Below are 23,956 nucleotides of genomic sequence, written 5' to 3' on the forward strand. Positions count from 1 at the left end.
TTTCAATTTCAGCTAACCAGAGCCTCTGCAGGTTGTCTGTTATTGGAACAATAACTGGCATAGGCAGAAAAGCATTTGCCAAATTATCTCAGGGTGCTGACTTTTTTTTTGTGCGAGTTGTTCTTGGATCATAATAGTAAAACCACAGAAATGGGCAATGACATGGATCGTTTCCAGGATTGTTGTGGCTTGAAATTAGCCTTACCACTGCTCTTTACCTAAGCAAATTCCTTTCCCTTCCAAAAAGCCTGCATTCCAAGCTTAACCTGCAAGATACAAATGAACAATCCCTGTTAAAAAGCTGGCTTGGTAGTGCAGCACAGCAAATGGCAACCTTGAAAGTTCTCAACATAATCAGCACACTTCATTCCACACATCATGCTGTCCCACTGTCACCCACTTACCCTCAAATACAAATTTAGTTAAATCAAGAACAGGATACAAAGTGCATTAAAATTACGCTTGTTATTAATTTAGCAAAATTAAATAACCAGAAAGCTCTTGGGTTTTACCACCTGTGCAATCATTTTAAGTATGTGCTACATTTAAGTTTGTTTGACAGTTTATTCAGTAGAAAAAAATTACAGTGGATGTGAACAGAATGGGTGTGGGGAAAAATGCTTGAAAGAGGGTAACACATTACTAACAGAAGACGATATTCATGTTTTGTTGGGTTTTTTTAATTGGAAAAAAAAAAAAGCTTATCAACATTCCTCAAACCAATTACAGTTTGACAGGCTTTATGTAACAAACCGAACATTCAGGCAAAATCTAAACAATATCTTTGCAAACTTCTAGCTCTATGTTGGTGGCTAAACCAGTCACGAGGAAGGGTTATGGAGTATAATTTGGTTCTAGGAAGAAAGGATTTAGTTATGTATTCTGCTGGAAGTCTTCCACATTCCCATTAAAAGCACATAATTTGGAAATGGGCATGTGTTTTTGGAAATAGGACTTGCAGAAGGGATGCTGTGGACTTGAAATATACCTTGCTAAGTAAGTAGAATGTATTTTCTGTTGCATTTCTCCATGATGTTCATCCTTATCAGGTTAAGTCATTATTTAGAGTTGTTCATTTCAGATGCTCTATGATTGTGCATTGGATACTTTATTTCATTGCTTTTCTTTCAAGCTGTTGTCATCAAGTTACATAAAAATGGTAGATGTCAACATGAAAATTGTTCACATGCCCATGAGAGAAGCATAACCTCTCAAAAAGAAAGTTCACCAAGAGTTAAACAGAAACCATGCACTGAAAATATGAAATACATAGTTTGTGGCCCTTCCTCAGTTGCTATATAAAGACCAAGAATAAATAGTATCACAAAATACAGAAATGCAGTGTTGAAATTGAGTTTGATAGTAACAAATTTGTGTTTTGCTCTAGCAGAAGAAAGTTACAGACAAATAGCTCAGTGTAATAAGAGGATTAAGAGCTCAACTCGAGGGCTGTGGTTAGAGTGTGGCTGTAGCTCTGCTAGATTAGAAGTTTACTGTTCCTAACTACTCATTACAACCTTGCCACCAGGAGCTGAAACTGAGGCTTGCTGTATTTGATGTGTGTTTGATTCCTAGCCAGGTTCTGTCAAAATGACCCACATTGGTATCAACACTTCTAATACCAGGGTTATTTTGGTTTTATCACATGGATGTTCTTTAGCAAAAGAGGTCGTGGATTTTTTCTACCAGATTTTAAGTATCAGATTTGTTAGAGAAAGCCCAGTTTTCTGCCTTAGAGCTTGGACAAATACTTCGGAGTAACAGCTAAATTAACAGGTTGTTTTAAACCTTAAAAATTGATCACCTCCAGTGCTTACATGAAAAGTATTTACATCAGATTTTCTAGCTAAATACGACCACCTTGGTGGGATACATTATTTGACTGAGTACAGTAACTCATTGTCTTAAAGACAATGTAGGGCACTTCAGTTGTATTAATAACACAAGCAGTCTTGTCCTTACTCATAACTTCTATAGACTGTAAGATGCATAGCTACTCTTGAAGCCCATAGGAAAGTAAGAAACATGCCAGTTTTATCACAACTTGTAAGAGAAATAGCCTAGAAACGTGTTGGTTGAGTGCCTGGATTTTAATAGTCACTACACAGTAGTTGCAGGATTAACCAGGATCACTGCAGAATGACTGTTTTCCTCTGATGTCCTGATTTTATGCAAGTGCAGTTACTGCCTTTTGAGTGCTATCTTTGTGGTAATTTGGGATGATCAAGAGCCTGGTTTTACTTGTAGAGCCTGAGGCTTGATCACTATTCTAGTGGCTTGAATGGTCATTAAAAATAACTTTTTTTTACTGGTCTTCAGTGTCCTACTTAATATGAGAATACTAAAAAAATCAGAGTAACTTTATTTGTAGCACTGCAGTAAACAGGAGACAAAGTATAGACCACGTATTCTATTTTGTCTACACTTAGTAATTACACTTCCCTGACACAGGGACATTTAAAGACTGAAGGACAGTGGGAGGACTAATGACCTCATCTGCACTTTCCAAGTGCCTTGGTTATCTTTTGGCTTGTAAATGGTAGGCTTTTCTGTGATTCAGTGTTTATTAGGCTATTGCAAAAGACATTTGCTGTAAGAATCTGTATATGCTGAAAAGACTTACTAATTCTTTCTTCCTGTTCTTGTCCAGATGGAGGGTATTGCACCAATCTCTTCTTGGTGTCCCACTGTGAACTGCTTATGTGAATGAACTAATTTCAAAAGACCTGATTGGGGTTTTTGGGGTTGTTTGTTTTGTTTTGTTTTGTTTTGTTTTGTTGGGGTTTTTTGGGGTTTTTTTTGGTTTTTTTTTTTTCTGTGACTGCTGCACCCTGATCTTAGTTAAGATAAATCTGAGATTCTGTGTCTAGGCTGACTGGTGTGTTTATCTCCTGAGGATCAGGATGAGGTTGAGAACATCCCTACACGGGTACATGTCACTGTACAGCCTCCAAACAAGAGGCTTCTGCATCTTTGTGGCTTGGCTTTTAGTAGCACATAGGTGAATAGTTCAAGCTGTTTTGTTTTTGTTGGTTTTTTTTTTTTTTTTAATATCTATATCTAATCTTATTGGCTTGGTATCAAAAGTCTTAATTAGTGTGGAAGTCCTTTTACAGATCTAGGGCCTAGATTCCACCACTGCCTTGTTGCCTTAGAGATATCCTGTTTCCTTACAGAAAAAAAAGTTTCTTTTATATAATCCATTTGTCTAACAATGCCCTTGGTCTAAGGCTGATCTATAGAAGCATGATCCAACAAGAAAAAGAAAAAACTCCTGAAATAACACACAGCTTTGTCATTCTGTAAATGAATTGAAAGTTTTGTAATACTAGATGATGTTTTAGCATAGCTACTGATACAGTGCATTCTGACTTACTTAGGCATGCCAGGGAAATTTAATTAACTGATGTACAAGCAGTTTACAGACTCATTCTCCTCATTCACTGCTGTAAAACTGAATTGTGAAGGCAGGAAGAGAAGTGCTGAATGTGTTTTTTAAGAACATATGAATTGGTCCATGGAAAAACTCAACTATAATAGATCAATCTTAATATGATTTTATCAAGAGGGGAAAACCAGTAAACCAAAGGAGTCAAATTCCCATTTTCCTGCCAAAAATTCACTACTTTTCTGAAGCAATGAAGGCAAAGGTATTCTAATAAAGACACAGTAATTGTTGCTGCAACTCCACTTAATGCAGCACAGTAGCTTTTCAAAGAAAGCAAGTTTTTCTGGAGGTGTGGGTAAGGAAGGTTAGATTCCATTATTTTCATGACATCGTATTTCTTTGAATTCTGTGTCTATTAGGTGTGTGCATGCATTCAAAGGATTTTGCTGCTTTGTAAAGTAAGACGGTATTCCTGGATGGAATCCAAATGTGTGGGCTCAGATTTTGCTGCATTTTTGCAACATTTTTACAATAGGGACAAATGAAATCAGAGTCACTTCTGAGATGAACTGCTTGTTAATCTCACCTGGTGCCTTGTGATGGACTCCTGCCCAGGGCAAAGAATAAGTAGATATTTTCATTTTGTGGTAGGTGGGGGTTTTTTTCCTCAGCAATATTGGCTGCTTTGGCATTGTGATAGGCTAGCTGCCAGGTTGTTACAAGTGTAATGTGCAGAAGTATCATTAAGAAAAAAGTTCATTTTGTGTGCTTACCATGGAAACAAAAATAATGGAGCTGCCATTCTACCATTGCCAAGAGTTGTCAGCTTGGTCCACAACCATGGTAAAATTCAGAAGAAAGGAATCTTGACAGCCTGCAGAAATTAGGGTTTTAATTATACAGTGATGGCTGACAAAATTTGCCTTTTTTTTCTCATAATGTTTTTTTTCTAAAGATTGCTGTGTCAGCATGGCAGATATGTATATTCTAATGCTGATTGAATTTTAAAAAAATGACGAAGCCACTTCAGCATATTATGTTGGTGTTGACAGAGAACTGACTCACACTGATTAAGGAGAAAAAGCAGAGATAATACTTCATGTATTTCCCAGGAAAAAAGCCAGCCATAAATTCTGAATCCTTCTAAATTTGCCATCTCTTTCGGGCAGTCTAGTAGTGCTGCTTCTGCCATGAGGTTTGGTTAAGTTATTTTTTTATTGCTGCTAAGACTTTAATGCTTTTTATAATCCATTTGATTTCTAAAAGAATGTGTGTAGATAAAAGCATAACTACCACAATTTGGGGCAAAAAGACTCAAAATCTTTTTCTTGCAGCTGCCTGAACCCATGCCATCCTGACATGTGCAGTGCAATATGGTATGATAGGCTCTGTCTTGCAGAACTTGCTGTTCCATGTGGCTTCCTGGCAGCACACGGCTGCTGCTCTGCTCTGCTGTGGGAGCAGAGTGATAAGAAAAGGCCATTTTGTCACGTTGAGTTGGGAACGTGGTGCAAACCAGTGGTTGGTGGAACACAGACACACCAGTACCATCAAAAGGCTTATGTTAACAGGAGACCTCAGGAAACAGTCCCAAAGTAATGAAGACGAGTCCTCTAAATTTGTGGTTGGAGTGGTGCCTAATGACCACAAGCATCTGAAGAGCATGTTTGTTAAACGATGTTGTGACATGTTATTGGCTGGCTTATCTGAGCAAGTATATTCTTGAATGCAATATATATGCAAACTTTTTAAGTACCCCATTAATCAGATCAGTTGAATGATAAGCTCACTACATTCTTGGACTCAGGTCCTTATGGGTTGGGTGCTTTTTCTGCCTTGCATATTTAAGCACTGTATCCCATAATATATTTCTTAGCTTAGAAGCTACAGTGGCTCCCGAGAGGAGACAATGGGTTCCGAGAGGGAGCAGAAGGCTCTCACCTGCTCCAGCCGCTAACGGCGGGGCTAATCCCGCTGGCCGCACCGGCGCAGAGCCGCCCGGCCGGAGGGCACCGAGCGCGGCCGGCGGCGGGGCGTGCGCGGAGGGCGCCGGGGGCGGTGCCGGCGGCGGCGGGCCGGGAGCGGCGGCGGCGTGAGTGCGGGGCACCGGTGTGAGTGCGGGGCCGAGGGGCAGCGGGGCGAGTGCGGGGCACCGGTGTGAGTGGGGGGCCGAGGGGCACGGGTGCGAATGCGGGGCACCGGTGTGAGTGCGAGTGCGGGGCCGAGGGGCAGCGGTGCGAATGCGGGGCACGGGTGCGAATGCGGGGCCGAGGGGTAGCGGTGCGAATGCGGGGCACGGGTGCGAGTGCGGGGCCGAGGGGCAGCGGTGCGAATGCGGGGCACCGGTGCGAGTGCGGGGCCGAGGGGCAGCGGTGCGAATGCGGGGCACCGGTGCGAGTGCGGGGCCGAGGGGCAGCGGTGCGAATGCGGGGCACGGGTGCGAATGCGGGGCCGAGGGGCAGCGGTGCGAATGCGGGGCAGCGGTGCGAGTGCGGGGCCGAGGGGCAGCGGTGCGAATGCGGGGCACCGGTGCGAGTGCGGGGCCGAGGGGCAGCGGTGCGAATGCGGGGCAGCGGTGCGAGTGCGGGGCCGCGCGTGCGTGCGGCGCGCCGGGGGCGGGCGGGCAGGCGGGCCAGCGGCGCAGTGAGAGCGGGGCCGCAGAGCCGTGTCCGGGGGTGGCAGGGCCATGGCACTGCGTTGTGCCGCCCGGGCCGCGCTGTCCCCGCCATGGGCTGTCCTCCCGCGGGGCTGCTGTGTCCCTGCCCGCTGTTCCCGGGTGGCAGCCGCAGAGAGCCGGCGGGGGGAAGGCGGCGGCGGTCGCCGGCTGCTGAGCACCGAGGGGCGGCCGGGGACCCCCGCGGCTCTCGCCATCGGAACTCTGCTGCCTATCCCGAGCTGCCGAGGTTTGAAATCCTGCTTATGCCTGCCCTCGTGGTTTAACGTTTTGACAGACCCCTGCTTGCTAGGCAAACTTATCCCGAGTGTAAGTAGGCGCAGCAGGATCCGTGAAGGACGAAGAGACTCCGTGCTTCGTTTCTCATTTCATTCGTGATGTACTGGGTGCAATCGCTCAGCTCAAGAAATCCATCTTTGAGCTGCTCGAAGGACCAGCTAGGAGCTCTCCCAGCCTTTTATAACCGTAGGGGCACTGGTCCCATCAGTCCTGGTTGATAGCAGGCAATGAAAGGGGAAACAAAGTTGTGGAGAAATTATTCTGTACTGGGTGGGTGTATGGCCACGTGTTACAGCCTCGTTTATGCGTAGAACCCCTCCGCCCTATGGGGTGGAGTTGAAACGTGTCCATTTTCTTGCATCTTTGCTTCTCATAACAATTTTGCTGTTATGCGTTGTATAGTGTGAGAAATGAGAAACTTAAAATGTAAGCAAGGCCTAAGAACCCCGAAAGGTGGGAAAATCTTAACATAAGCTTGAATCTGCAGGACTTGCAGATTGAAGATTCTTGGATCTGCTGGGTGGGAACAGGAGGGATCACTTGCTGCCTAGCACCTGCTGTGCTTTCAGTAAATGCTGACTTGTATTATCAGTGGGTCCATTTCCTCTGCCACCTCTGCAGGCTAACACAGGGTGCACCTTTCCTGCGCTGGATCACAAGCAGACCAAGCAGTGAGTCCATCCTAAATTATCTTCAGATAGGTACTTTTTGCAGTTCTGTGCTCCATGAAATGTCTTCACATCTCTGTGGTATCCTTTCACTGACTGATCAGAGATCTGAATTTTTCCATACACAGTGTCTAGCTGCCTGTTCCCTCTCAATATACCAAGAGAGCAGGAAGATTTCCAGCGTGGTGTGCCAGAGCTCTTTGCTCTCCCTTGCTCAAAAGAAAAGGCTTGTTGAGATGTTGGGTTTCTTTAAAACAGTCTGAGAACGGGGGTCACAACTAACTTTCTTTCAAAGGAAGGACTATGATTTGTTTGCTTGACACAGCAGCTTTTTCCACAGCTACAGCCAAGAGCACGGAATTCAGCAGTGAACCATACATGGATTGGGAAGAAACCTAAAAAGCTGATTGTTTTTAAGACACAATGTGTGGTTTGATAGGTCTTTACAATGGTGAAAAGAATGGAAAATAATCCCTTGTGTTGTGAAAATTACATTTATGCCACAAGAAATGCTGAGGCTTCTCTGTGCATTGATTTTGGTGTTTACAGACCAATTTAAGCTGGAAAAGTCCTCCTAGGTTTCTCCAGTCAGATCCCTGCTTCAGGCAGGGCTAAGTTTGATGGTCTGTCAGGATGCTGTATTTTGTAATCCTTAATGGTATTTAAACACTCATGAAATCTTGATGAGCATGTTACCAGGTTATTGTGAATTGTAAATTTTTTTATAGGAGTTAGCTTACAAAGGTATTTGTAATCATGACTCATTTGAGGGGGGGAGTGTCTCATAAAAAATCAGCTCGACTTGTTTGGGATACGCAAGTTCTGACAAAGCTCTGTAACATTTTTAGGCTTGATATGGAATGTCTTGGAGAAGCTAGAGTGGGAGAGAAAGGAAGAGCAAGCAATGGTCAAAGCCACTTCAGGCTAGAAAGTATTTGCTAGTGCAGTCCAACTTGCAAGACAGTTTTCTTTTTAGGAAAAGTATGTAAGTAAATCTGTTGGCTACGCTGAGTCTTACTGGCATCTTGAAAACAGCGACTTTCTTCTATTTTTTTTTTGTTGTTGTTTCTTTTTTGAACACAGCTGCAATGGGTCCTGTTTACACTGTTAAAATAAATGTTTAAGGATAGCTGTCCTCTGAATGACAGTTTTTTCTTTGGTTGTGGGTGGGAGGGGAATGAGACATCTAGGAAACAGTTTTAACTGGTCTTGACAAAAATGAAGACCATCCACTGGCACTTAAAACAGGATTAATATTAGGCTTGTTTAAATTCTGGTTAAGTGAGTACTAACAGGCCATAAAATGTAACTCACTGTTATTTTGTAGATCTCTTGTGGTCACCACGAAAACATACACAGAAAAAGATGTTTTTCCTTTTTTCTTTGGCCTGTACTGTTTAAAGAGGAGTTTTCATTCTTTTCTGGAAATTTTAGCAGAGTTGAGGGACTGAAGATCTGATAGTCCCAGAGAAAAGGATGCTTTTTAACAAAAGGAAGTTACCGCTAAAGCAGGTAACTGACCACAGAAACACTAGTTTAATTCTCCAGTACAGTCTCTATGCTAATCAATTTTTTTCCTAATATTCTGCACTGTGATGACTTTTTAATTTTTTCCAGGGTTATTTGTATTGTTTTGGCACAGGATGTGCATGTGTGAAGGGGTCTAGAATCTAGAACAGGCTGAAACACAGGGAAAACGTTACTTGTAAAAATGCCCAGTTCTACAGAAGAGCGTGGCTTAGCATGCAGATCTAAAAGTTTTGTGCCGTGTTCCCAGCTTCAGAAAAGCTTTCTGTAATTCCTGTTCCCTGTCCCTACCCGCGCCGTGGAAAGGCTAACCGTGCGTTCAGTTTAAAAAAAGAAAAACCCCGAAGGTTGAATGCTTAGGATAGCTTTCAATGTGTCTCTCCGTGGATTGGCCAGCCGTGCCGGCTGTGACGGGGGCAGGCTCGGCAGAGCCGTGTCCGAGCCGGCGGAGGCTCCGGCGGAGGCTCCGGCTCCTCCCCGCCTCCTCCCCGCCCTGCCCTCGCCGCGCACTCGGGCTCCCGTCCCGCCGCCGGGGAGCCGCGCTGGCCGGCGCTCCGCAGCCCGCATGGCTTCGGGTGAGTGCTGCAGCCCTGCGAAAGGCTTGCGGGATGCCCTCCTGTCTCCTCGCATGGGTTATGGCTCATGGGATGCTTTCTCGTGGCTTCTTTAAGCTCGGTGCTTAAAAACTTGATCACGAGGCAGTGGTGTTTGTGTTTTAAGGTGTGTGTGGGGGGGAGGGTTGTGATGTCCTTTTGAGCTTCAGGTTTCCTGAATAAACGGCAAGGAAACCAGAAATGAAGCTGCTAGTTGCAAATGCTCGGCTGTTTTCCAGTCAGTCTCGCCACTTGGGGTTCAATGACAGGGCTCAGCCTGTCTCATTAGCAAATGTTTTAATAATCCTGCCTGCTGCTTCCCATGCGTATTTTTCAAAGTGGCTCATTATGGTGTTTGCTTAGCAGGGGAGGAATTTATGTACCACTCTGCAGAGCTGCGTTTTGCTTTTTCCTATTTATATAAACAGCAAAAACCTCCCTTATTTGAATAAGGTTTCGTTTTTTGTCACTGTGTGGAGACCAAAGAGTCCAACTAAACTGAAGGGGTGCGTTGACTACACTTAATGACCTCCTGGATCAATAACTACTGACTGGAAGCTGACTTTTAGACTTTTATGCTAATAAAAATGAAAAACTATGTGAGAACTAGTCATTAATCACTTGCCACAAATTTTGTAACATTTTTGTATGCAAATGATGTGCACAAGGGATTAAGACTTGGGTCCCTCTCCACTGCCCATAACTATAAGTTAAAAAAAACCCAACAACTTCTTGACCTGATGGGATTGAAATCCAAATAGTTGGGTAATCAAACTCTGGGAAGGGAGCAGGGCTTTAGCCTTTTGGGTATGCCACAGAGATTTTAAGTCTTAACACAAGGATATTGCTGCATTACATACAATTGGAGTTACATTTGCATCATTCCAAAGGCTGGGATCAGGATGGTCTCCGATAGGTGTCAGAGACAGATATAAAAAAGTGCCATTGCAACGTGACTTCATGTTTGAAAGAAGTATGTAAAGAAAGCAGATAAAGTCAAGGAAGTTTTGCCTTGGTTAGAAATAAGTGGTGAAATAGAGTAGGATCTGTTCTCTTATCTGCATAATGTTTGTGTAAACTGGCCTTGTTTCTTGCTCAGGATCATGGATTACTTATGTTTTTAGATACCATGATACTGCCTCCCTTGAAACCAAGTATGCTGTTAAAAAGAACAATGTGATCTTTTGTCGTTGTTGTTTCCTAATGTTGCATTTATCAGTAGTATTCTGCAGCTGGGTTTAAGGATAGAAAGGGGCTTTCTCACAGAAAATTCTGGGCACAAGAGTGAGGCGCTACTCCTAATCGTTTCTGAATTCTGGCAACAGCTAGCTGTGGGGCTAAAGGTGATGTAGATGTCTGGTTTATTGCCAATCAGAGTTCAAAAGAGTAATATTTTCTTACATTTGTTGAGGTGGGAACCTAACCCATACAAAAGTATATACAGACAGCAATATTTATCAAAATATTCTATCAGGAAATAGGGTTTTTGTGGAAAAAACAATTGATTCTCCATAATATTGTAATGCTACAGTTATGTTAGTGCAAATATACAGCCCTTGTGATGTAAGTGTACAGTGACTTCTTATGCTGCCAAAACTCCAGTGACTCTTGTACCAGTTATTAGTCAGAGCTGGATCTTGAACTTTGTCCATGAGGCAGGGCTGTTGTGATTTCCAGCATCCTCGTGAACTGATACTGCCTCACTGGAAGCCCTTTCCAGGCTTGTGAAACAGTTGCAAGGGTCAGGATTGGGCTGTGGGGGGTTCTGGATGGAAGGTGGTTAAACAGAATTGCCTCCTAACTTGAGCCACCAGTAACCACAAGCAGGGTTCGTACTTTAACGCTGGAATATTTGTATGTAATGATTCCCATTGCAGTGCTCTCAGTTCCAGCTGGTGGGTGTGAGTTTAGGCTTTGTTCCTGCTGTCCTTTCTGCCTTAGCAAGAGTGGCAGTGACTTAGCACAGAGGAAGAAGGTGCTGTCCCGGGCATATTTGTAATGTTGGATCACTGGGTAATAAAATGGTTGCAAGTCTACATTTTTCTGTCTGCAGGCATGAGCTCTAAGTTTGGCTTTGTGCCTGCTTTGGTTCTCAGTGGGGAACTCTAAGGAATGTGAAAGGTTACCAGCTATGATGAACCAGATACAGAAGGTTAAGATTTATTTTTTTCCCAAGTCTTCTATAGTATATTTCTAAAGTTCACTCTTTAATACAGATTAGTGTGTGTAAAACATTTTATCTACAAATGCTTATTTTTTTTTAAAAAAAAACCTGCTGTCTTACTGTAATAATTTAGGTTACTGGCTAATGTACAGGTCATATTGTTAGAGGCTCTTTATTACAGACACACTTTGATCATCTTTCTCATCATTGCATCTGAGCACTTAATTGTTAATGTTTTTGTGTGGTGGCAGGGAAGGATAAGAATATCTTTTTAATATCTAGTTTTGATGTGGGCCAGACACAGAACTGGAATGTAATCTCTTCTACAACTCATTTCAGTACATTAATAAATATACAGATCATCTCCATTAAACCAAAAATACCTGCATGAGCTTTTAGTTGTTTTTAATCCAATTTCTCCTCCTCTGGCATCATTGATGTCCAGTGTCAGAGCTGTTCTTTCTTTCTCTTTCCAGAAATGTCCTTCCTGCCTGACTTGGGGGCCTTCACCATGGGCATGTGGTCTGTTGGCCTTGGAGCCATTGGTGCAGCTGTGACAGGGATCGTCCTTGCTAACACTGACTTGTTCTTGTCCAAGCCAGAAAAGGCTACATTGGAGTTTTTAGAGGAGATAGAGCTAAAAACTTTGGGACCAGGTAAGATTATGGCTATTTCAGACCATGTTCTTTAAGAATTGCACTTCTATAAGAACCTTTCTGAGGCCAGGGTTGGAGGCAATTTTCTTAGTCTTTCCTAGTTATGACATGTAGTTGAGTGTCCTTGATATCCAATACTTGTGGTGAAGGAAAAGCGACCAAAACTGTTATTTCAGGATGAAACAAGACACACGTCTAAAAATCAGTAATGCAGTAATCTCCTCTTATACATATAGGTGTTTTTTCTGTTAGAACTGTATTTAAATGTGGAATTCTCTGCAGTGCTTTGTGTTGGTCCATGAAGTATTAATTGTTATAAACAAGAATGGCTGATATTATTGTTGGTGTTGTTTCTCCTGTACAAACAGAAAAAAGGACATTCAAAGCAGGTGAACTATGGAAGGAGAATGGTGCAGTGATCATGGCTGTACGAAGACCTGGATGATTTTTGTGCCGAGAGGTACTTGCTGGGCTTGGGGATTAATTAAGAAGAATTGAGATCTGCTTGCATAGATAATCTGTAAATAAAGGGAGGGGATAAATAGGACAGTCATCCAATACATCTAAAATACCTGAAAGGTTTTGTTTCATGGTTCAAACCGGTCACCAGCTACCAGCATACTTAGTTTCCTTTGCAGCTGGTTTGTATGGTCCAGGTCCTGAGCTTTTTCCTTCTGAAGGTGATGGTTACGTGATTTTTACATCTGCCAGGGACCTAGCCCATGGTAATTAGAAAGGGAGATTTGCTCAAGATTCAGTTGGTAATAAGTCTTATGAGCTATTTATATATATATAGTCCAAAATAAGTCTCTGTGAGCCAGGTAGTTTCTGGTCAAATGCAGCCCAAGACTGCATTGGCAGAAAGCCATCAGATAAAGCTCATCTGCAAAAAAAGAGGTGTGCATGGGGGGAGTACCTCTCTGTTCTGGGTGCTAAATGTGAGGCAGGAAGGTACAGACTCTGAAGATAAGGAGTTTCTGTTCCATAACAAGCTGGGTTGGAAAACAAATTTCGATCATTAAGTTGACATTATGCTCCTTGGGTGGAGCTCCCAAAATACAATTTGAATGTTCCCAGTGTCTGGGAACAGCCATAGCTTGTACCTTGGACATAGTGTTTCTCATAGCTATAGGGAAAAATAGTTATTATGTTGTTACTCACTAGTCTATAACATGGAGTAATGAATATTGTGACCTCTTCATTAAGGTATCTGCTCCCATCGGTAGTAACTGCCTAAATATGTGTAGAATTCATGGAAGGTTAAAGTGCTTTGCTCTCTGAACAGGTGTAGTGTAGGCAGGAGGAGAATGCACTTATGTGCCTGACTCTGTCACTTTTACACACAGTCAGTCAGGAATCCAAGAGTGATTCTTTATCAGTAGTAGTAGTATTACTGAAAGTTTCATATTTTCCTGTCTGTTCATCCCTATCTGTTTGCTCCTTGGTACTCAGTGAATTCTAGATGTCCTGCAAGCCTTTCAGTGAAGGTATTTCAGTTAGGTGACTGAGAATGATCATGTAAATGGTGTCCACATTTTTAAAGTGTGGAGTTGAGGGTTTTTTGGTGGGAATTCTGTCCAGTAAAAATAACCTTTCTCCATGGGAGATAGGAAACATATTTTCAGTGCACACTCTGATCTGTTCAAAACCTCGGGGATCTTTGTACAAACTGTGGGAACCAGGATTCCTTTACGAGAACAAAAATCCCAGCAGATGAGTGTTGATATCTTACACTCTAGCACACCAGAAAAAGCTGGTTTGCTTCTGGGATACTGAAAGTCTATGAAGAAATTCCCTGATTTTTTTTTTTTTTACTGGGGGATTTAGGAAGGAGAGTATATGTTCATTACTTTAAATTTGTATAGCCTGCTCCTGCACAGAGCCCTTAAAATACTTTGCAGAAGGGCTCATAATGATGGATGTCAACTTTGAAAAAAGGATTGAAAATTCTGAAAAAGTGATGTGCAGGCATTATATTTTTACCATTCTCAAATACTTTAAAAGATAATTGAAGCCCTATTACAGGCAAGGTATATCTACAGCTTTAAGTTAAAAGTATGTTTTATCCGGTAAATGCTCAGAAGAATCTGCTTCCTCCATGCTTAACAAAGAAAATTGTAGTAAGTCTGATGAAGAGCTGCCTAGGAGTACAGCTAGCTTATATGTTACAGGCCTGTTTCTGGTTTGTGCCTCAAGCTAGAATTTGTGTGTTTCTGATGGTCTTGAAATTCAAGGTGAAGCTTTTCAGCCTCCATTTATTGACTGAAATGTTTGGGTTTTTTTCCTTTGCTTAGGAGGCTTCTGAGCTCTCCTCTCTGAAACCCCAGCTGTCCAAGTTGGGTGTCCCTCTCTATGCTGTGGTGAAAGAGAAGATAGGGACTGAAGTGGAGGATTTTCAGCATTATTTCAAAGGAGAAATCTTTCTGGATGAAAAGGTATAGTGAAGTTGGTGTTCTCCTTTTGTTCAAAAACAAATTTATGAATACCCTCTTTGAGGAGCTTGTATAAATAAGTAGAATATAGTCTGAATGAAAAAAGGATTAGTAGCACTGTAGTTTAAGAAGTTAATTGGCTTTGTTTTTCTATATTTATACATCCTGCTGAGCTTACAAACTGCAGTGTAGCTATGCACTGATAATGTGCTGTTGCAGGATTATTCCTCCCCTTTAAGAGGTAAACAATATGACCTGTTAATATTTATTCCTTTCTTTCACTGGCTGTGTGACTTGCTGATGTTTATGATGTGTGAATCAAGGTTTGAAGGTGACATATATAATTAATTCATGAGGTACAGGCCAGATTGCAGTGATATGGCTTGTCTCAGTACACTGGCACATGCTGGATTGCCAGTCTCATGTCCTACAGAACCACCGCCCTGCTTTCTCCCTAAATCAGGAGACACAGTGAAAAATCATTTGGGTTCTGAAGAAAAAAGAACATGCAATATTCAAAACCTACTAGATGATCCTTTTATTTTCTGTCTCCCTGCTGCCTGTGTGAAAGAATCAGGCTGAATTTAAAAAAATCCCAACAACCAACTGACCAAAAATATGTTTATCACAAAGCACCACTGTTGTCAGCAGTAGCGATGTAGGTGTACGTGGGGCTTAAATCCTTGTGGATGAGCTTAAAATGAATGAAAACTCCTTTTCCCTTTGTTTGCTGACATATTTTCTGTTCCCCTGCAGAAAGGCTTTTATGGTCCACGCAGACGAAAAATGATGTTGTCGGGCTTTTTCCGCTTGGGAGTTTGGCAAAATTTCTTCCGTGCTTGGAGAGGAGGATATAGTGGAAATCTGGAAGGAGAAGGATTCACGCTGGGAGGTGTATATGTGATTGGGGCAGGGACACAGGTACTTGCAGCCCATCTAGGAGGCTTTTATCTCTCGTTTAAGATCAGAAATTTGTTTCTTGGAATTGTTCAGTTGGGCAGTGGATTTCTTGTAGGGAGATGTGTCTGAATTTCTCTCTTGTGTCTTTGATTAGGGTGTTTTACTGGAGCATCGTGAGAAAGAATTTGGAGACAAAGTCAGCCTTCCATCTGTCCTTGAAGCTGCTGAGAAGATAAAACCACAAGCTTCATAAGTGGAAAACAAGTTGCACATGTTTCTGATTAGAGCTTGAAGTGTAGAATGTATCCATGTCTTGAATGTGTGGTGTAATTGCTTAACTATTTAGGTATCAGTGCACAGGAAAGGATCTCTATTTGAACATAGAAAATGATGAAAATCCTCTTGGATTGTTTCTGGTTCCTTTGCAGCCTTCCAGGTGGTCAGGATTTCGACTGGTCCTTTGTATCTGACTGTATTAATGAAGGGCTGGGTCAAAAATCCGACCTCGCCTCGATGTTTTCAGCCAGAGACAGTCGGTTGAAAACCTGTCTACCTAGGGAAACAAAACTCTGCTAAGGCTGTAGTAATGGAGTACCAGCTGAGGGAAAGAGATAATAAAACTTTATGTAAATGAAATGCCTTTGGTTTTTGCTTTTTCATTAACGTGTAAATTCATCCGTGTTTCTAAAAGACCACACCCTGTCAGTCCGACTCTGAGATTTTGCATTCAAGACACGCCACTATGTCTGCACAATTTCTTTTTAGTTCACTAGTGGCTCTAGATCTTCTAATTTCATGTGATTCCCTGCAAGGAAGATGATTGTGGCTCTAGGGCAGATTCCTTTTTGTATTTAAGATTCTTAAAAAAAAAAAAAAAAAATTGCATCCTTATGGATGAAATTCTGACCTTTTTTCCTTAGTGTTTATGCCCAGATAAAACTGATTTTAACAAAAAATATTTATATGCTCTTCAGAGTCTGTTCTTCACAGTTCCCAGAAACAACACTAGCAGTGAGGGTTCTTAGTGATTCATATGTTTCATTTGGAAACTAAATAGAAATTGGACTCATGTATGCTGCTATCAGCTGAAATTTGTGTTTGACTGTTTTGGGGGATAGAAGAAGGAACAGGATTTGGAGAGTACAGCAGCAAATGGACTCTGTGACATGGAATTCCTCTATAAAGGCTCTCCTTGGAGCCATGGACAGCTGCAGAGAAACATGAAATAAAGAATTGTGCCTGAGGGATTCTTTTCCTGTGTTTTACCACTGAAAGGCAGTATTGGTATCGTGGGCTGACACCGGGCCCCTAAAAAGTCCAAAGCATTGTGTAAGTGCCCACTTATCTGCAGTCTGCATATGGATACTTGGGAGTGCAAGTGCCAGGAAACACAAGACATGCTAAAAACAATGGGGGTGAGCTATGGTTTCCTATAGTTGCAAGAGGCCATGAATAACAAAGATCTTACAGCAGGAGTATTCTGGATCGTGGCTTCTGTAGAGTTCTGAATTTTCTTTCTCATTGGAAATAGAAAGCTTTGCCATTTGCAGAGAATAGATCTTGCACAAAGACCAGCAAAGGAGGTACTCATCTTAGACCTGCATTTCAGGCCTTGTCCCAAGGGCTGTTTGTGCATTTCACATAAACACGAAATGTGAAAGGCATAAACAATCCTTGGAGAATGGGATGGAAGCCAGATGCATTCCAAGAAATTGAAGGTAAAGTGCAATGTGTGTAGAATCTGCTAGATCTGGCAAGTATCTCCTTACAATTTTGTGTACAGGCAACTGAATTCCCCCCATTCTGTCAGAGCTGGCTGCCCAGTCAGAGTGCAGGGAGCCTTAGATGATGGCAAGGATGCTGTGGGGCTGCAGCCCTGCTCTCAGCCTACCCACAGAGAGTGGAAACAGGAGGAGGAAGCTATGTTGTCCAGCATTTGGAACGTTCATTGGAAGTATAATGGCTGTCAAACATAAATCACTAATGCTACAACATGCTGAAGTATTCCTGTAGTGTAAAAACATTTTTAGAAAGACCCATGAAGTCTTTTTATTGAAATACTCATGGAAACTGAAAGTTCTCTGCTCTGGCAGGTTCCTCAGAGGGACGTATACTGAAACCACATCAGACCGAGGTCTTTTCCTGCTCTAAATGGCATTATTTCTCGTAAATGGTGCACTTCTTGATTTGAAAGTTATATAAGCTCACCTGCATTTCTGAGTTTTCTAACCCTGTCTTGCAGAAATCAAGTCAAAATTTGCAGCCCTAGAAGGTAAAAAGGACGTTTGAAATTGTTCTGAGAAATTGTTATAGATAAATCTGATTATTTTTTCAAGCCAATCCTGGGATTATTTGGAGTTGACTAATCATTTCTGAACCCCGTACTGACAAAATAAAAATGGGAAGGATAGAAAATAGGTGGTACAGAGGAGCTAGGAAGAGACAACTACCATTGGAAATTGGCTAACCCAAATAACTAAAATTAGAGCAAAATAGTAAAGGAGGAACAAATTATATCTAAGTGAATTTCCAATATTGCAGACTGAATTTAGAATGTTCAATGAAAAAAAAAATAATAGTCATTGATTTTGTTGTGCTAACAGCTACCTCTGCTGGCCCAGTTCCTTGTATGCATTTAATGTTTTGAATTTTTTTCTCTTAACACGGCATGCACCCAAAATCTAAATCACTTCTCAGCACATCAAATATCACATCATACTTTAACACTCAGCTGGTTACTGGAAACTAATAATTAAAAGTTTGTGTGTTTTTCTGAGAGTGCATTTTGCACCCATGCAGTGTGATATTCTTTTTCATGTTTAAGGTTGAAGATGGATCAGGTCAGTAGGAAAATGCACGAAGTATAAGGGTAGGGCTTGAGAAACAAAACTCTGCTGTAGTAATTTCTCTTCAATCAACTTTTCCTTGTCAGCTCATTTATCTTTTTTTTTTCTCAGCACATAACTGGGGCTAATAAAAATGTTTTAAGAATGAAAATGCTGTGAAGTCACGATGTAGGTGTAATATAGGAAAGTGTGTTTTACTTCAACTTTAGGGATCACCAGTTGCGTTTTCTATTTGCAGTGACCTTTCAGGGCCATTAGAAAGATGGTCTGGCCCAGAGGGTGTTTTTGGTTCTGCATTTTTGTTTCCCCATGCGGGTTATCTGTTCCCACGGTTGTCAAGTTGCTTGTCCTTGGTGCCATTCGTGGATAACCTCAACGAGGCAGGAATGCCAAGAAATCCCTGCTATTTTCCGATGCGTTTCCTGTGATGCACTGTAGAAAAAAAAAAAAAAAAAAAAAAAAAAAAAAAAAAGTGAGCCAATTTCTGTTTCTCCCCGCACCGCTGGATGTCACTGCTACCCAGCCGAAGTGCAGGTGAGCGATGAACCCGAGGGCTCTTCTGCAGCAGAAGATCTCCTTGACAGGTTCCAGGACCAGACCGCTGTGGGGTCCGATTCGGCTGGAAGAAAGCTGTTGGCAAAAAGACATCTGTTCCTGCGATCTTTTCACTTGTATGACGTTCTCCTTTTAAGAACAAGAAACTCGGAGGAAGGATATATACTGTATTGACTGACGCACTCTGTGGCATACAGATCTTTCTAAGTGGGGGGAATAAATTATTAACAGACTGTCTGCAATACTTACAAAATTTAACCTATTGCGCTTTTGTGGTACCAGTTCCCGCTCCTGCCGGGGTGTGCGTGGCTGCCTTTGTCGCACGGACTGTCCCGGGCCGATGGAGGGGACCGGAGCCGAGAGGTGCGACAGCCGCTGGTAACAGCAGGGGGGGGTGAGGAAACGCTGTGGGACTGAGGACGAACTTAAATCGCTGATTCAGCCTGATCCCCTCGAATTGTATTGGGTATCTGACCAGTTCCATCCTAATTTATTATTCTTCTAATCGATCTCGGATGTATTCTAAAGGCTTTCCCTAAAATACTTCTGCTTTCTCTTTTAGATCCAGCTACTGATTTCTTTGTATTTGAAGTTGCTTAAGGTCTCTCAGTAGCTTCTGAGAGGGCTTTGTTCCTTTGTACACCCCTCTCTCTTAAACTCAAAATTATCAAAATCACGTGACAATTCCAACTGTAACTCTGATTTCTGGATGCCTCCCTCCATAAATAGACTCTTTTTTTTACACTGAAAAATGGTATTTGGTGATAATGTTGAACATACACAGTGGTGAACAGCTCTGGTCGGGTCATTTTCCACCAGCTACTCCTCATGATGATTTCATTCACTGTTTGCAGTAATTAGAGGAAAACAGCATTGACTACCCATACATAAACATCAGCCTGCACATGTTCACTTAAAAAAATCAGATTTCCTATTTTCATTCCTGAAGGATTATTATACCTCTTCCTGCTGAAGTGACTGTCCTTTAAAAGTGTTTAAATTTGCCCTAGCACTTAGTTAATGGTTTCTGTGATGGATGAGATTTTTACTCCAATTTTCTTGGCAACACAGTGAAGCACTGTGCAGAGATAATGTCAAAGGCAAACAAATGGGGCACAGAGAGTCTGTTGGAACCAGCCCCATGCTAACAGTGAACACTGTCAATTCAACTATGCTATGAACTGCTAACACTAACCATTTTACAAATGGTAAATTGCAAGAGAACCTTATTTTATCGACAAATGCCCTTCCTAATTCCACAGTCCTTACATCCTAAAGCTGCTGAATTTCCCTGAAATTTCCCATTTTCCCCGGCGAATCTTAGCAGTTACTATTGCACCATCTTTCTATCTCTTACAGAATCAGCATACTAGAGCTTTCTGCCTTGGCTCCGGACTTTCTGAAGATGTGACTCAGTGCTCTGTGAGATTACTTTAGTACCTCTGAGATGGAGAAAGGATCTCTTCTAGTCCTTCTTACCATCTGATAATCCAGTGACCTTTCCAAGCTCCCCTTCCCCTCCTAGATTTTGCTCAAAATTCAGGTAGTTCTTCTAGCATCTTCTGTCAGCTTTAACACTCAGTTTAGTTTTGCTTTGGCTTCTCAGAAGTCTTGAGCAAGCTTGGGGGAGGCTGGCAAATACTCCCCCTCCCTTTAAAAACAAACCAATAACAAACAAAACCCCAAAGCACCCCCCCCCCCCCCCCCATTTATTTAAATAACTGCACGTGGGAAATGAGAAGGAATTTTCATCATGTGACCGGCGAGGGGGTGACACACTGGTGTGTATCTGCTTTGTCAGACATCAGAAGGGCGTGGGTGAGGGGACCTGTGCATTTACTATTAATTCTAGCATGCTTTTGGTTGTCAGATGAGTGGAGAATTAGCACACAAGAGAAGTGCTAAGCCCATTCGATTGCTCAACAGTTCCTTTCACTTCGGTGCGATTGCTGCTGTCTTTGTGAGCGGCTTTGCTCCTGATCCACGGGGGATAAGGAATTCCTCAATGTCCGAGGGCTGGAGCAGGTGAAGAAAGGGTAGGCAATGAGGCAGCCCGTAAGAACACGTGTGTGGTGCTGCGCTACCTCTCTTGGCCCTCCCTTCCTGCACACAAATGTATTTTCATAGTCAGCGAGGCACTGAAGACATTAGTTTTGCTCTACATATGAGGAAGGGAATGAATGTGACAGAAATTATCCCTGTGTCAAGAGAGCTCACAGGGTGTGGAAAGGGAACAGAAGGAGAGGGTGGAGGTTGGGAGCCGAGCGAGACGGCAGGGGAGCATTTCCCACCTGCCAGGCGGTGGCTGCCTCAGCTGGGAGCTATCACTCGCTAACTACTCGGGTTTAAACTGCTCAGCCCTCCCTCCCCCTCCCTCCTCTCTTCTCAGCGTCTCCCCCGGGGGGTATAAAAGCCCTGAGACGGCTGAAGATTCAAAATACACTTCGGGGTCGTTTTATTTTATGTCTTTCCTTCGCCTTCCGGCTCTCCAGGGAGGCTCAACCGTGCCTTCACTACCGCTCAGCATGTGCTGTCCCCGGCATGCTGGTTCATGTTCCGAAGCCCTGCGGGGGTAAGAGGCGCGGCTGAGGGCTGAGCCCCTTCCGCAGGGCCGGGGCGGGGGCCGCAGCTCCGCGGCCACGGCAGCAGTCCGACATAACAAAGCCGCGGGCCTCGGCGAGGGGCCGCGCCCCCAGGGCTGCGCGGGAGGCACCGCCAGGGGCGGGGGCCGCCGGGGGCCCACAGCGGGCGGGGGCCCACAGCGGGCGGGGGCCGCGGGGTCCGGAGGCCGAGCTGGGCTTCCAGCACGCCCCCTTTGTGCGGAGCACGGCTGCGTGCGGAGCGGGCGTGGCCGGCACATTCATTTCCGCGCTCCCTCGGCCCGGCGGGAGAGCGGCGGGGCGGCCCGGGAGAACGGCACGCTTGGCGCACCGGCCCGGCAGACGCGGGGAGGAGGCTCCGGCGGCGCCGCCGTGTCCATGGACTAGCCGAGGCAGCGGAGGGACCCCCGCCGACGCCGACCGCCGCCTCGCCCTCCGCCCAGCTCGGCGAAACTTAGCGAGCAGGCTGCTGCCCCGGTGAGTCCCTGCCCGCCCCGGCCGGGTGTCCGCCCGCCGTCTGCCCCGCGGGTCGCGCCGTCCCGAGTGCCCCTTTCTCGCCCTGTCTTGGAGGCGCCGGCATTTCCACCCTCTCTCCCCGAGGCAGTCTGCTCCCTGCAGCATCCCCTGGGGGCTGGTGGCCGGGGAGCCGGGCGAGGAGCAGCTAGCCCTCCGCTGCCCAAGTTTCGCGGCAGCGCGGGGCTATGGTGAGCCCCTGCCATTGTCCTTGTCCATTAAAGGAAGCCCGAGAGGCCGGGTGAGGCTTCCTCTGGGAGTTCACGCTAGCTCGTCTCGTTGAGGTGCCACGAGGGAGAAAAATAATAATAATAATAAAATGAAATAATAGAAAAAGGCCTTTCGGAGTGCCGCAGCCGGAGTTTGCCCGCTCCGTTCCCCGCCGTCGCCCCAGCTGCTGCCAGACCCTGCCCTGAGCCCAGGCTGTTCAGGGGGCGCAGTGGGTGTAAGGATTGAGGCCCGTAACTTAATTTTTAGAATACTTTAGCTTTAATTACCTGTAGGCTGTGGTAGTGGACGACCTCTCTGACCCCCTTTCAGCCTTCTGCTGTAACAGGCCCGGCCGTGGAGCGCGGGGTACTAGAGGTGATGCTCCGTGGGCAGTTCTGTTTTGGCTCTTGCTTTACCCTCTGTGCTCTATGTAGACTTAGCGGTTTCATTTTGAGACGTTCTGAATAAAAAAAGAAAGAAATAAAACCCCACAAAGAAACCTAACGCATGCTGTAAAAGAAGTTACTTGTTTGGGTGCTTTTTCCTTTCTTTAGTGGATCTTCCAAGGAGGTGGTGGTGGAGGCGTGAAGGATATTTTAGAACAACTGGCAGGACAAAATTCTTCCAGCATTGCTTTTTAGCTTGGTTGGGTTTTTGTTTGTTACAATGTGACCTAGAAGTCTGGATAAAATGGAAGGGAAGCAGTTCTTAGAGAATGGAAGCACAGGGTGTGTCTTGTTCTTAAGTGCTCTCTGGTGAGATGATCCATCTCTTTTCTGGCTGTGTCCAGCAGGGAGTAAGGCATCAGCACTGAGACACTGTATACTCACAATAAATGTGTGAACCTTGAAATGCTTTGGTGTGAAGGCTGAGGTGCTAGCACTGTCTGCTTGGTAAAAGTATCTGCTTCAGAAGAATTGTGTGCAGAGAGGGAATCAGGTGGGAATTCAAGTCTAGTCATTGGTGTGATGTAGGAATGAACTGTGGCAGAAACTACTTTGCAGCTTTTGATTTGGTTTGTGTGTTTTGGTGTTTGTTTGTTTTTTTCTTGAGAAATTCCGGACACTTGTGTTGGTAGAATGGTGTTTTTTGTCCTTTGGTTAATGACACTGGAAGGAAGTACTTTTAGGGTGTGATCTATATCCTTTTACCTGTTCTTGGAGGATGGAATATAGTGCTGTTTCCTGTCCTTAGAAGGTTGTCTTGTTCAAAACTGTAATGCCATTGAAACAGGATTTTTTAGAAATAGCTTTCCAAAAGTTTGGAAATGCATTTATATTGAAAAAAAAACAATGTGCAAGTAAGTTACACAGTTGGCATTTTGTTTTGTGTTTGTTGATTTTGTTCCAGGTGTTTTGTGTTGGTGATCTTGTTCCAGGTTCCAATCATGGGAAGCTGATTTTCTGAGTGGTGTGTGCTCTGTGTGATTTTTTTCTTTTAGTGTAAATTTCTTTTTCTTTAGTGTAAGATCCAGTTAGCTTCCTTTGTGTTGTAGCACTACCTCTTGTCCTCAAATCAGAAGAAAACTCATTTAAGTCCTGTTTCTGGCCACAGGCTTTGCCTGACGTTTAGTGCATTGTAGACAAACTAATCTTACTGTTTCCTGTTTAAAGCCTCTTTCCTATCCTTCCTGCCTCCTTGTGGGGAGCGGGAGGGTGGCAGAAAAGAAGGGAAAAGTGTGATGTTTTGCCAGGAGCAATGTTTGTGTAGAGCCTTCACATAGGTAACAGAGCTAACAGGACTGCAAGGGGGTGTGTTCTGGGCTGCCTTTACTAGCGTTAGGCCTTGTAATACTTAATGAAAAGACCATGAAAAACTCTTGCTCTGAGCCCTAAGATGCTGTTTAATTGGGATGCTTTCCTTGGTATTGTAGGCATAACTTTTTTGCTCTTGGGTGTAGCAAGAAAATCTTTGGCAGGGTGTCTTATGAATTTGGTTATATCTGGACGAT

General features: G+C 43.8%; 2 protein-coding genes across 6 annotated transcripts in view; both read left to right on the forward strand.

The window, feature by feature from the left end:
* The first annotated feature begins 5,482 nt into the window (after positions 1-5,482).
* Positions 5,483-16,515, forward strand: PRXL2A (peroxiredoxin like 2A). Of its 2 annotated transcripts, none has more exons than XM_066191549.1 (6): positions 5,483-5,499; positions 11,770-11,949; positions 12,318-12,409; positions 14,244-14,384; positions 15,138-15,302; positions 15,436-16,515. In XM_066191549.1, exons 2-6 carry the CDS (start codon positions 11,772-11,774, stop codon positions 15,532-15,534), a joined length of 675 nt encoding a protein of 224 aa, XP_066047646.1. In that variant the 5' UTR covers positions 5,483-5,499; positions 11,770-11,771; the 3' UTR covers positions 15,535-16,515. The 2 variants fall into 2 exon arrangements, with proteins under 2 accessions (XP_066047646.1, XP_066047645.1); XM_066191548.1 differs by lacking the exon at positions 5,483-5,499 and adding an exon at positions 9,008-9,111.
* A 4,585-nt stretch (positions 16,516-21,100) lies between these two features.
* TSPAN14 (tetraspanin 14) overlaps positions 21,101-23,956 on the forward strand; it is a 45,918-nt gene continuing 43,062 nt past the window's right edge. For 2 of the 4 annotated variants that reach the window (XM_066191555.1, XM_066191556.1), the window contains exon 1: positions 21,561-21,759. The gene's annotated coding sequence lies outside the window, so the exon portion shown is untranslated. Of the gene's footprint in view, positions 21,255-21,560; positions 21,760-23,956 lie in introns of those variants that run through there. The other 2 variants (XM_066191554.1, XM_066191553.1) reach the window with 2 other exon arrangements.

This window comes from Chamaea fasciata, unplaced genomic scaffold (genome assembly GCF_029207755.1).
Source record: "Chamaea fasciata isolate MVZ Bird 193981 ecotype frontalis unplaced genomic scaffold, bChaFas1.0.hap1 SCAF_9, whole genome shotgun sequence".
NCBI lineage: Eukaryota > Metazoa > Chordata > Aves > Passeriformes > Sylviidae > Chamaea > Chamaea fasciata.